This window comes from Pygocentrus nattereri, chromosome 23 (assembly GCF_015220715.1).
Source record: "Pygocentrus nattereri isolate fPygNat1 chromosome 23, fPygNat1.pri, whole genome shotgun sequence".
Lineage (NCBI taxonomy): Eukaryota > Metazoa > Chordata > Actinopteri > Characiformes > Serrasalmidae > Pygocentrus > Pygocentrus nattereri.
In genome coordinates this window covers 10,972,286-10,984,844 of record NC_051233.1, presented here as the reverse complement: position 1 = coordinate 10,984,844, position 12,559 = coordinate 10,972,286, and the positions used below count along the sequence as shown (strand labels likewise).

The window sequence follows — 12,559 nt, the reverse complement described above, 5'->3', positions numbered from 1 at the left end:
TTTTCATACAAACTTTAGCTTTTGAACTTTAAGTCACGCTCACTCCCTTTTCTCTCACTGATAAACAATCACCCTCTTTCCAAAAGCTCCATTAAGTTGATGAATGGAATTCCATCTTTTCATTTACACTTGGCACAGCGCCACAGTGCAAGAGATGGCAGAATCTCAAAGGCTTCCAAGCAAGAGCTTGATTAGCAAATGGATCATCGCGAAAGCACCTGTCCAAGCAGTTTAACTTTCGATCACCATTTTTTCCTCATTAAAATTTCAGAGTGAGGTAGAAAGCAATACCATATTAAGCCATTAAACTGCATCTATATTAGACATGACTCTGCATAGGAACTGGAGACAAGCCTGCATGTTTATACCAAGAGAGCACTTGCTGAGGAGACTTCAAAAGGTGAAAGATGTGAAAGTGAAAAGCTCCATCACAAAAACTCTCATCTTGCAACAAGCTTATCTATAATTAGCAGCCAAAGACAGGTCAGGCTACTACACCAAATTGTGTTTAATGGCAAGCGAGTACTTTGAAGCCAGAGGCCATGAATCAGTTCCATGAATCAGGACCAATTATATTAAACATGCAGTTCAATGTGCATCTCAGGATGCCACAAAGCCAGAGCCTCAGAATTTGACATCATACTCAGTGAAAACTAGAAGACCTTTAGCTGCAAAAACTCCAAACACCAAAATGAATCCAGAACTGTAGGATTACAAGACATGGGGAAAAGGTGTACTTGCTGGATATCTTACACCCATTTCTTGGTAATGACTAAGGCGATGACTGCGGTGTGCACATAGCTGTGGGGCATACAGCAAAAATATCACTGTAGGGGCATAGCCACAGGTAGGTCTGGGTATACATGGTCCTAGTCAAGCTTGATCACCGGCATTCCCCATTAAATGGTCAAAAAATACTTAATAAAGTTGCATTTTCTTAAGATAATAAATTTTGATTTCTTCTCTGTGAGCGCCGTCATTGTATTGTGGACAATCAAAGCATTATCCTTTCCACCATGCTCTGCCTTATTTACTCAGCCTTTTAATCATTACTTAGCAACTGTTTCTATCCATCATTGCCTCAAGCCTTCAGTTTGTTATCAGTGCACCAGTGTTTGATTTTGAAGTTCCAGCTGTGGTCAAAAACATATCTATGGATTCTGTGAAAGTGATACTCTGCCCTGATAGAGTATGTTGGCTACTCTACCCAAGCAAAATCTGTGGTCTGCATTTACTACAAAAGCTAGAATAGGCTGTGTCAAAATGTCAAAGTAAATGTCTACCTCAAAAAGGTAAGATACAAATGGTCCATAAACATTTTTCACATCTGCCATGGCAGAATGCTTTAACCTAGGATGATGAGCTTTTTTTTTTTTTTTGCAAAGTTTGCAGTGTTGTCTTTCCCAATTTAATCTCAGCTGTCTAATTTTAAATGTATGTAATCCTCATTGGGCAAAAAGAAAAAAAATAGTAAAATAAACAGCACATTGAACATTTTATAGTTTTATAGTTCTATACATATGGGTAACAGTTTTGTGACCGAAGAAACTAGCAATATTAAAGAACATTTGACACAATGTTCAGGATTTCTTTACTTTATGCTTTTCTTTATTATGCAGAGCTGTGTGCTATTACAAATAACATCATGGTTGTAATGATGTGACGGACCTTACGCTCGAGCCTCGACCAAATCACATCCACGTTATCTGCGTCAAAAAACTCATGTTCTATTGATTAACTATACAGTTGCTGTTGTTTACAAGCTCTCTATAACTGGTCTAGATATCCACTCAAACATACTCTGACATACTCTAGTAACAATCATACTGTCCATCCTTTCTCAATTTAACATAATATTTGTGTGTATTGGTGGAAGGATTGTGAAGGAGAAAGTCAAAAGGGCACAGAAAAGGATCCCAAAACACCTAAAAACCATCCCTACAGCCGCAACTCTCATTTGGTATTCTGGAAGATTCTTTTGCCTAGATGTTCCAGACAGGAGCAATAAATTATAGAGTTAGAGAGTTAGAGAGTTAGAGAGTTAGAGAGTTAGAGAGAGAGAGAGAGAGAGAGAGAGAGAGAGAGAGAGAGAGAGAGAGAGAGAGAGAGAGAACATGAGATTCAATGCCAGCCTCTTAAGAGGTCTAGAATGGATCTTCAGGCCATCACACCATCCAATAAACAATCAATCACTCTTTTTCCATCTTCCTTCACTCCCTCCCACACATCCATCTTTCCTCATCTGTGTCCAGGCTCTGACTTGGACAATGACTGGGCAAGTTTTGCTGTTTGTCATTTTTGAAAAAAGGGGGGAAAGAAAAAAAAAGCATAGAGTAAAATCTGTGTATTTTCCAAATCATTTTATTTTAATAATTATTCATAATAACTGATGATTCACATCTGAATAATAGAGATGGCAAGGATTCCAACATCAGGTATCGGGTATCAGGTATTCAATAAAAAACAGAGAGCTTACTAGTCAGAACATCAGTATTGTAAAAGAAAATGAGGGATCATGCCATCTCTACTGAGAATTAGCTTGAACACAAAAAAAATGCAGAAAACAAAAGGTGTAACTTGAATATTTATGAGTTGAGTATTAGCAAAACTAAGTCGGTCTAAAAAATGTTTACTTATTTCAAATAGCTTGCTAGTTAACTCCTGCCCTGCTGGTCTGTGCTGTTGTAAGTGAACAGCTAGACTTGTTCTACCTGCATGTGATAAAACAAAAAGCATGCACTGCCACTTAGCACAACTAATATCTTTGCTGCAAACAGAAACAGAAATAGAATGACAACCCTTTATAACAAAACACCTCAGGCATGCATTGTAAACGATTTTAGGATTTTTATCACCCAGACCTACTTAAGACCTGGACCAGTATCTCTCGCTATGCAGTCTGGACAAAAGCAGGCTTAACAGTCAAAACTATCATGGAAGATTTATTTCAAGACCTTCAATTTTTATGCTTGCATGTGCGACTCGAGCACTCAGAGGAGCTGTAACGAGGGGAGATTTTTCACTCCAAATGAGGACTGGATGTGCAGTCTGGTGAAAGCTATGAAAGAAACAGACGTTTGAAATTTGACTGCACCCAGACTCACCATCTCTCACCCTGACACTAGTCATGACAGACAAAATTACAGCAAAGGTCAATTATTGTAAAAGATCTAAAATCTCACCCACAGACAAGAGACAGAGTCTCTAACCACATCTAAATATGGGAGGAAAAACGTTCAAATAAGAGCAGAAATACTTGCAGAAAAACAAAAAAGTGGGACACAGTATGTGGGTAACTTGTATCCAGTCCAATTCAAACTCATGCATCTAGACATTTTGACTCTTAATGCCCTAAACTGTAGATTTACTGAATAATATATAATAATTACATAACTAGTATTAAACTAATATGCAAGCTGTGTAGTTATGAGAGTGGAAAACTCAAGTGTTGGTGCACATATAGAGCCTTAGCGAGGCTGCAGTTTGTTAAGCGCCATCATGATATTTGCCTTCAAAAGTACCCATATCACAGAACTGCCCATCACTCAATGCTTTAGTAGGAGCTGTTGCACAGTTACTTGGATAAATCAAGGCATCCAAATGAAAACAAATGTAAATCATTCTGGTTAAAAATAATGCAGAGCAGATGTAATGGTAGTCGTACATATAGTGGACCCTTTAGGCAGTTACATAAATAACACAAAGATAGGAGCTTCAGATGTACCCCTGTTTATCACAAGCTGCCTTTTTGGGTTTTTTTGTTTGTTTGTTTTTTTTTTTTTTTTTTTTAAGTGAACTGTCGAAAAGAACAGCCTTCTTCACAATAAATGGCAAATGGTTTAACATTGTTTTCTAAAGTATTATTTGGACAGCATTGGTTTTCCATGTGGGTAATGGCAATTCACCACAGCATGTTGGTCTATGACTCATTCACACAGGATAAATCTCAGACATACTGCCAGTTTTATGCTTTAGTGTTATGTGTGGTAGGACAGTACATACCTCCTCGATTTGAGTCGCATAGAACAGAAGTAAATGTTTCTTCAAGTGCCTATATAAACTAATTTTCCATGCAATATGATGACGAACATGGTTCATTCAGGAGGGACTAAAATCACTAGCCATGTTTACATGCAACCTAATAATCCATTAATAATTTGACTAATGGCTCAATTGGAATAGAATACGCCCACATAAATACCTCAATCTGAATAATGTAGTCCGATTGAGGCCATACAGAATAGTTTCTATCCGACTGAACAAGGTGGGTAATCCTGTAAACAACCCATTAAATAGAAGAAGAAGAACCATATAAATGCCTGTATCCGATTACATTCCGATCAGAACATGTAAATACATTCTGCGCATGTGCGTTTGTGTCACAGCTATAGCAGAGAACTCAAATCGGCTCTGGTACAATTTTATACCGCTCAACATGGCGGGGCAGAAACTGGTCTGCAGAGGAGACGAAGTTTATACTCTGATCTTTAAAAGCTTGTGTGTCTCAGAGCACGGCATTTTGCATTGGATTACTTGTAGCGTGCATTTAAACGAAGATTTCCCATCAAACTGTTGAATAGTGTGAGTATATTAACACCTCAGTCTGAATCTGTAATCCAATTATATTCAACCGGATGGCAAAATTCTTTGCATGTAAACATAGCCACCGACAAGCACCAGTAAGAACTGCATTACCTCACCTCCCCATCTACAACTAATCCTGTTCAAACTGTGAACACAAACTTAACGCAATACAATTAATAGAGTCAGATGTTCAAAGCATTTTTATGGCCACTGTATAATAAGACTAACGAGTGGCTTGCGCTTATGAAGTCACTTCATTCGTAGGGGATTCAAATCAATCTGTATAGTGAATAATTACATATCCGGATTTAAAGTATTTTTGATTTACAAAACATTGAAAAACTACATGAATTACAAAATGGGATCCAACCTGAAAATAAGTGTGTTAAGTCACTAATTTATATATACATAATCGGTTCGGCCAGAGGTCACGGGGCCACTACATAACCCTCCACTATCTGGCTAGCAAGGACGAAGTATTCCAGTCGAGCCGTTTGACAGAGATGGAGCTTTGTACAACTCACACATGGAGGGCTCTGTCACTGAAGAGGATCTAGGAGTGTCAGAAAGAAACGCAGCTCTTCAGTCTGTACCTCCCTTCTCCTCATTCTTTCACTTTCGCCTCTCTGTAATTTTACTCTCTCTCCATGGTCGCCTCCGCCCTTTCTCCAGGGTCCATTCCCCACAGGCTTTTTCGGTCACACAAAGATGGAGGACGCCGTGTGCTGGATGTTCCGCGTTTTCTTTTTTGCTTCGTCACTCCACCTCCCAACCCCCCCCCCTTCTCTCTGAAGAGTGATATCCTGACGTAAGTACTATTTTAGAGGAAGGCATAAAAAGCTTCTAGCATAATGCATTTTAGCAGCAGCTATGAATTATTATACTTTTTGCTTCTCACACTCTGCAGCAGGGCAAAATGTGCCAGTGCAGTTGTTTTTCAGTGCAGTTTGTGCACCTGCTCAGAGGATTTGTATGCGTGCCAGACCAGGCTGAAGGTGGAGCAGGAGCCACGCTTCTGGTTTAATTCATTAAAAGGCAAAAACTGGCCATTTTTAATCCTTCTGGAACAAAGAGGAAACCCGTTCACTTTCCAAGATTACAACTGTACACATATGAGGGGGGGGGGGGGCAGAGAGAGAGCATGATCGAGAGATGGAAACAAAAAGAGAAAGAAGCAGCAGACATGCAGACTCGTGAACGCCTGTTGCTATGGAAACCACCCCTTGTTTCCTGGGCCCTCTTATTTCTTTCTGAATTGGATTTCGCACTTCTCCTGGGTTCCTCGCACACCCTCCAGCTTGCGCGTTACTTCCTGCTCTTTAAACGGCACATTCCCACAAAGAGCTGGCAAAGGGAAACACATTTAATCTGCTGAAGGGCTTTGCTCTGGATTAGAGACTCTCTCCCAGATTAGGACATCACTAGCAGTCCAGCCACACAGTCAGCCACAGCATATACAGGCCTACAAACATGGTCCTGGTTTTTACACGGATTATCATAAGAACGCCATGAGAGTACCACACTGAAGACACTAACAATTAATGACCTCAGCTGTTAGATGACCTTGACCTTTCAAACTCGAAGGCGTCCGCTCTTCAATTCCTTATGGTCAGAGAATTTACAGATTAGTTTCATAGTAGTTATCAAATAATCTACAGCAGTTACAGATTAATATGTTTAAGATTGGACACCACTGTTCCATTGCTTTCATATGACTGTTCTGTAAAATAAAGAAAAAAAGTGAGACAAAGTTTCAAACACTATGAAAATGTGCTTTAACATTTGCAATTCCTTCCACCTCAATCAGGATCTTCTGTGTGATGGATTGAGGAACAAGACCTGAATCTGATACTGTAAAAGTTAAGTGCTAAAGTTATTAAATGTGAGTTAGCAACTAGTGCACATCAGAATCATACAGTATTGTGAGAAACTGCACTGTTATCACAGTTTATTATTATTATATAAAATTTGTAACCTGCAAACGTTATATTTCTCTGCAATGCTAATGCAGGTAGATCTACTCCTGATTTCTACATTTCGTAAAATGTTCACATCATGCACATGAAAAATACTGGATGGATGCCTGCACTGGTTCAGTTTCCTATTTCGCCATTTCTTATGTATCAGTATCTCACAAAAGTTACTTTTCATGATGTATTTTAGACCACGTTACTAAGAATTTTCTTTGTTTTCACTGATAAACATTGTTGGAAGTGGGCTTTACATTTACGAGAAATATCAATGCAATATTAGTAAAGACATCAGCTTTACCAGAGAAATACAAATGTGTTTTCCCATTATAGCCCAGCTGTTATTCTGGTCAAAACTTGCTAGTGTCAAAATAGTTATAAATAAATGTATAACATTTTGGAATAAATGCTTCAGGCATTTGAGATCAACTCTCATCATATATCTCATCATATCAGACTTTCCAACATGAAGAAAGTGTGAGGAGAAGCAGGCAAAGGAAAGACGAAGAGAAACAGAAAGACAGAGAGGGGACATACCACCATGGCAAACTGACATCTATACCCTTGTTGTCATCTCATCATGTCATCATTGTCATCTACCACTTCTCTCCCTGTGGCTCTTTATTTCAGACACCGTTCAATATTTCAGGAGGCAGAATATTTAAAAAGAGCAAGAGAGACACAAGAGCGTGCTCGCCTCAGTGCCTAGCGGAAGTACAGCGGAAAATAATGCACACCTCATGAGTACACACGCACGCTCAAAAACTTTCCAGGGATAGAGTTTTGTTGTTTATTACCCTACTTTAAGACGCTGTGTTCCCTCCGACCACGGTTGATTTATCGATCTGTCTACCAATCATGTCTTTTCCAACTGAACACCACGCAAAACCCTTCATCCTAGTGTGTGTGTCAAACTCCTTCACTAAAGTCAATGCAGCAAAATCAACCGCTTTTGATTTTCACTTTGTCTTCACTATTTAGTCGCAATCAACCACCAATGTAAGCGACAGAAAGCTGTATGCAGTCTAAAGGAACTAGCCCATACTGCCTATCAGCTAGTCTCACAGTGCTAGAGGTGATCTTGTAATAAGAACATCTCAGGACAACTGAGCTGTTTTCCCTCCCAAGAGTTAATCTTTATTTTTACTTTATTTTTATGTAACTTGTTCTCTGCACATGCAATACACATCTACAATACCAGTGTACAAATCAACCAAGGGGAAAGCAGGCTTTCATGCTGGATAAGTGACAGAGCTGGATTATAATGAGGGCTCACTGTCTTGTTACAGGTAGACAATGTGCCATGTTATATTTCACTGCCAAATGATTTTCACAGTTTATAAACCTACCTAAAATCAGCTAGAGTAGTTAGCCTAGTTAGTGCTGAACCCAGGCCAGGCTACGCTATGCCTTCTCAGTCACGTACTTGACAATAGATTCATGTTAAGATACATTTGTCTTGTAGTATCAAAGTGTACTGTAGTATTATATCACAAGGAAACTCGTCACATTATACTGTACTGTTAAAACATACATCTGTCGTGACAAGCGGGTAACAAATAAGAGTGATTTCGAATACTGCTACTTTGAACGGCTAAATGAGTACTCCTGTGCTCCCCAACTTACAAGAGGCAAGTTGCCCATTGCACAATATCTACATGAAAAATATCATGTACTTGAAAGAACGCACTATTGCCCCTATTTTGAATTCCGCCTTCATAAGGTATTAGACTGTTCTGGAGACAGCTTGCTCCCACCCAAATAAGTCTATGGTCCCATCCAAATTTAGCCAAAAACTTCTTGTTACAAGATTATGCCTGGCAACATGAGATGATTCTATAGTCTGACCATTGCTAGTCATCTCCATTGGCCTCAACCAATGAACCCAAACCAGCATATCTATACACTTTCACTTTAGTCACGCTGACCCAGCAAACAGTTTAAAACACTTAAAGCCTTACTAAACTATCCACAGCCACAAAGGAGAATGCCAGGCTGTTAAACTGTGACACACTCACATACAGTGAAATGCAGAGTGCACACACATGCTCAATAATGGCAACCATATTAAGTTGAGCTAAAAAAAAGTGCTGGATTTTGTAGTTTGTAATGTGTGTTATATATACATAATGCACATCGTCATCTAACTTCTTAGGCAGCTGCTAATGTTAAAATGTTATGACATGGCTTTCCTTGTAACCCAAACAGTCAATCGCTGTTTCACTTGTGTTATCGACTGTACTCCAGACGTACTCTGCAGGTTTCAGAGGTGACACCCCCATTAAAGGTAGAACCCAGCACCAAAAGTTTAAGAAGCTGTCTACAGATATGTAGACATTGCAAGATCACATCTGGCATTTAATGCAACTAATGTAACCAACAAATAATGGAAGCTTAAACCCCATTAAATCAATAATGTGCAAACTGCAGGTCTAAATCATCACACACTTGCATAACACTGAGTTAAGTCAACACCTGTAGACTTTATGTAGTTTGACACTGTGTAACCTACTGTTATCTATAAAAATGCTGTCATACAGTAACTGTAGTACAATAGCCTTGTATATACCCTGCAAAACTACAGAAGCTCCAGAAGACTGACCACTCTGTGCGTAAGAACTGTGCAAGTCAAACATTGCTTTAAGGGCTGTATAACATCAAGCTGATTGAAGCTGTCTGAATAACACTGAGGAAACCCCTGAGAAACATTTGGTACCTGAAACACAAGGCTAACGTACAACAACACTGCTGCAAAGCCAGCGCAACGCTGGTTCGCCATCAGTCACGATCGTCCATCTGCAGGCTGGGTTTCGTGCTCCTCACCCACCAAGCAGCAGTGGGCACCGTGCCAGCTCATGGGAGCCACTACAGGTAGTTATACAGCAATAGATGAGGAAAAAGTAGACACTTGAAAAGAAAGTCATATACACAGAGCTCCGGTTACTGGCTTGATTGGTTTAAGTGAATGAGAGGTGGGGATGGCGTAATGGCATCAGTGAGATGGAAAAAGCTTTCCCCATTCAATCAGAGCCCTTTAGCGCTCCCTCTGGATCCAACTCCCATTATTTAATGCCCTAAAAAAGCAACATTCATCCATCTCAGACTACACGCAGAGGCTGAAAATGAACCCAGTGCCCAGGATCCGTACTTCCATAACTCCATTCCATTTCCATAAAAATTCCAAAACTCGGCCATAGCAGAAAGAAACAAAACACCTAAATACTCTACCAGTGGTCATCATGCAAGGATGGAGTCTAGTGTCAATACAAGACCGCATTTTGGTGGCAATGTTTGACAGAAACCTAAAACAATTCAGCAACTTGATCTCATCTAGATAATTTGCATATAACATTGTAAAACATTCAAAGTGTTGTTATTCAGACATAGAGAAATTTTCTGACTTGGAGTCTTTGTAGTCTTGGTGATGGGAATCAGGTGTCAAGACGTATAGGACGCAAAAAAAAATAAGCCATTTTATTTAATGTCTAACACAACCAGTGAACCTACACGTCTTCTGGGTTTTCAGATGTTGATCGTAGTAAAACAGTAAGTAAAAGTAAATTTCCTTGGGGACTATTTTGAGTCCCAATGCCCTGCATGCATCTCTGCCTTGAATGGATTTTAAGAATATGTTTTTAGGCAAAATAGGCCAAAAATTTAGTACTATTTTTGTAAAACAATGCCTCAGACATCAGGGAGTATATATCTTAGAGGCATTAAACTCTTCAAAACATTTCCCAAAACTGAGCATTTCACATCAAACCATTCTGAATGACTATGTACGAATTCCCCTTTAAACTCATGAAATCTGACCACCCATTCTGGTTTTAACCTCACTCAAATGCATCTCAGCTATCGATCTCAGGCCTGTTTTGTCCAAACACACAAATCAGATTAGTTTAAAAATACTGTGCATCGTCATGGAAAGATAAATCTGATCTCATGCACTGCAGCCTGTGTCTAAACACAGTCTAAAAAAGAAGATCATATACTCTAAAGCATCATGTCTCAGCACTCTACTGTGGACAATAAAAATCTTCTATAAAGAATGGATGGAACAAAAAAGAACAAAGCAATAAAGGAATGGGAAGTACAATGAAGCATCACACTCCTTCAGCGACTGCACTATTACTTTCATCTCTACTTCAATCACATCAGGGACCTTCTCTGCATGGCAATGAGTGAGTGGCATTCATCTTAGACTTGCCAAATACCCCTCACACAACATACACCTTACTGACCAATCGGAACAGGACTTTTGAGGCAGGGGATCTTGGTGGGGATGCTGAAGGGTCAAGGGGTCACATATAGACCTTGAGCCTGTCGTTCATGAAAATAGATTACAGCTCTAGTTACTAACACAACCTTCTCTTCTGGCTGACAGGATTATGAGCAGAAAGTGCTCAGTAAGCACTGCATGTGAAAATAAAGGAGAACTGAGGCAAGAGTTTGAGCTGCTTGAGACATGATTTGAGACATGATACTTTGATGAACAAAGGTATTCCAATTTAAAAAGAGAAAGAGCAAACAAACAGGCAAACAGAGTGAGAACATTATAATAGAGGTGGAAAATCTGAAGATATTTAATCATTATCATGATTAATTTTGTTAGAGTGATATGTTCTTCTATTAGTATATTATACATATATTGTTGATATTGTCTGTACTTTAAGGACACTGAACTCCAGGTTTCATTTCAGAGAGAGCATAATCAATCCTGGTCAACTGGAATTAGTGCAGTATATCAAATATGAACTGTTATTATACCCAGACTTTCACGGCTGTTTTTAAGCACATGTATGCATGTCAATATATACCAGCAAGTGCTGAGAAGGGGTGGATGATGTGGGAAGAATTATCATGATACTTATCGAGATATTTATTTTTGTAGCCTGAGTAAGGTTACATAACTTTATAGGCTACAATATATGACCCATCCCTGTACCTCTCTACTAATGTTAGCGTGTTCAACCCTCAAACCTCTATTAAGCTACACAGGAAGGATGGTAACAAAAACCAGGACAGCACATCTCTCTCCCTCACTGAGCTGGATGCTCTCTGTTATTCCCGTTGGAGTGGCACGCTCACGTGGCACTCTGTCCCCTTTAAGCACAGACCAAAGAGCACGCTCTTCACTTTTTCACCAGCTTCTCAACACGCATTCACATTAAACCAAGCATCTGCGATCCTCTCACATATTATCTACCACTTTAACCACAGCTGCAGTGATTTCAGTGCTCTGAGCACACGCACACTTACGAAGCAGTTGAGCATGGAGCAGGAGACGCGGACGGCCAGGCTCATGGCGAGAGGGGGCAGGGCTCAGTTGCCCGGGAGACACAAACTCGGAAGAGCTGCACGATCACCGGCAAAACCATCCTTCCCCCGGCAGACGCTCCGGCTGCTCTAACGCCTCTTTTCTCCTCTCCAACACATACACAAATCTCAAGTTCGCGCGTGCGCGCTGCAGACACACCCCAGCCCCCTCCCCTTCCTCCACACACACCGTTGGGTCACGAAGGCGGGCAAGGTCCCCACCAAGAAGACCAGTAAGGAAAGCCTAAACAGGTTTAGTCCAGTTGCAGGGTGACCTTGTTGCTCGGGTGACAAAAGAGAGGCAGGAGTCCTGTCTGAGAGAACAGAGGAAACGCTGGCAGGTGGAGCGGCTTGGCCGGATTAGAGCACGAGAGCAAGAGACTGAAGCGGGGGGGTACAGGGTATTGCCTCATGCTAAGCTCCACCTTCAATTGCATCCCTTCCTTTACTCACGTGCATCCTCATTCTCTCTCTCTCTCCCTTTCCCTCTCTCTCTCCCTCCCTCCTTGTCGTTCACCCTTCACCGAGATTTCATCCGCACTAGCCTGCCGCCTCAGCAACAGCCTCTGCAGAACACTTTAGCTACAACTGAGGACGCCACACAGCCAAAATAAGAATAACCATCCATTTATCTGCATTAAAACATGTGTATAATGGTATAATGCACATTTTCAATGGCCATTATTTAT

The 12,559-nt window shown here is 40.3% G+C and overlaps 1 protein-coding gene across 10 annotated transcripts in view; it reads right to left on the bottom strand.

Annotated features, from left to right (window-relative positions):
* The window catches only part of mtmr4 (myotubularin related protein 4), a 94,022-nt gene that overhangs the window by 49,141 nt on the left and 32,322 nt on the right, over positions 1-12,559 (bottom strand). Inside the window, exon 1 of one of the 10 annotated variants that reach the window (XM_037533247.1) lies at positions 11,808-12,014. The exons of 7 other annotated variants lie outside the window; for them this stretch is intronic. In XM_037533247.1, coding sequence (XP_037389144.1) covers positions 11,808-11,858 — 51 coding nt within the window. In that variant the 5' untranslated portion in view covers positions 11,859-12,014. Of the gene's footprint in view, positions 1-11,807; positions 12,015-12,559 lie in introns of those variants that run through there. 2 more of the 10 variants (XM_017725126.2, XM_037533248.1) reach the window with 2 other exon arrangements.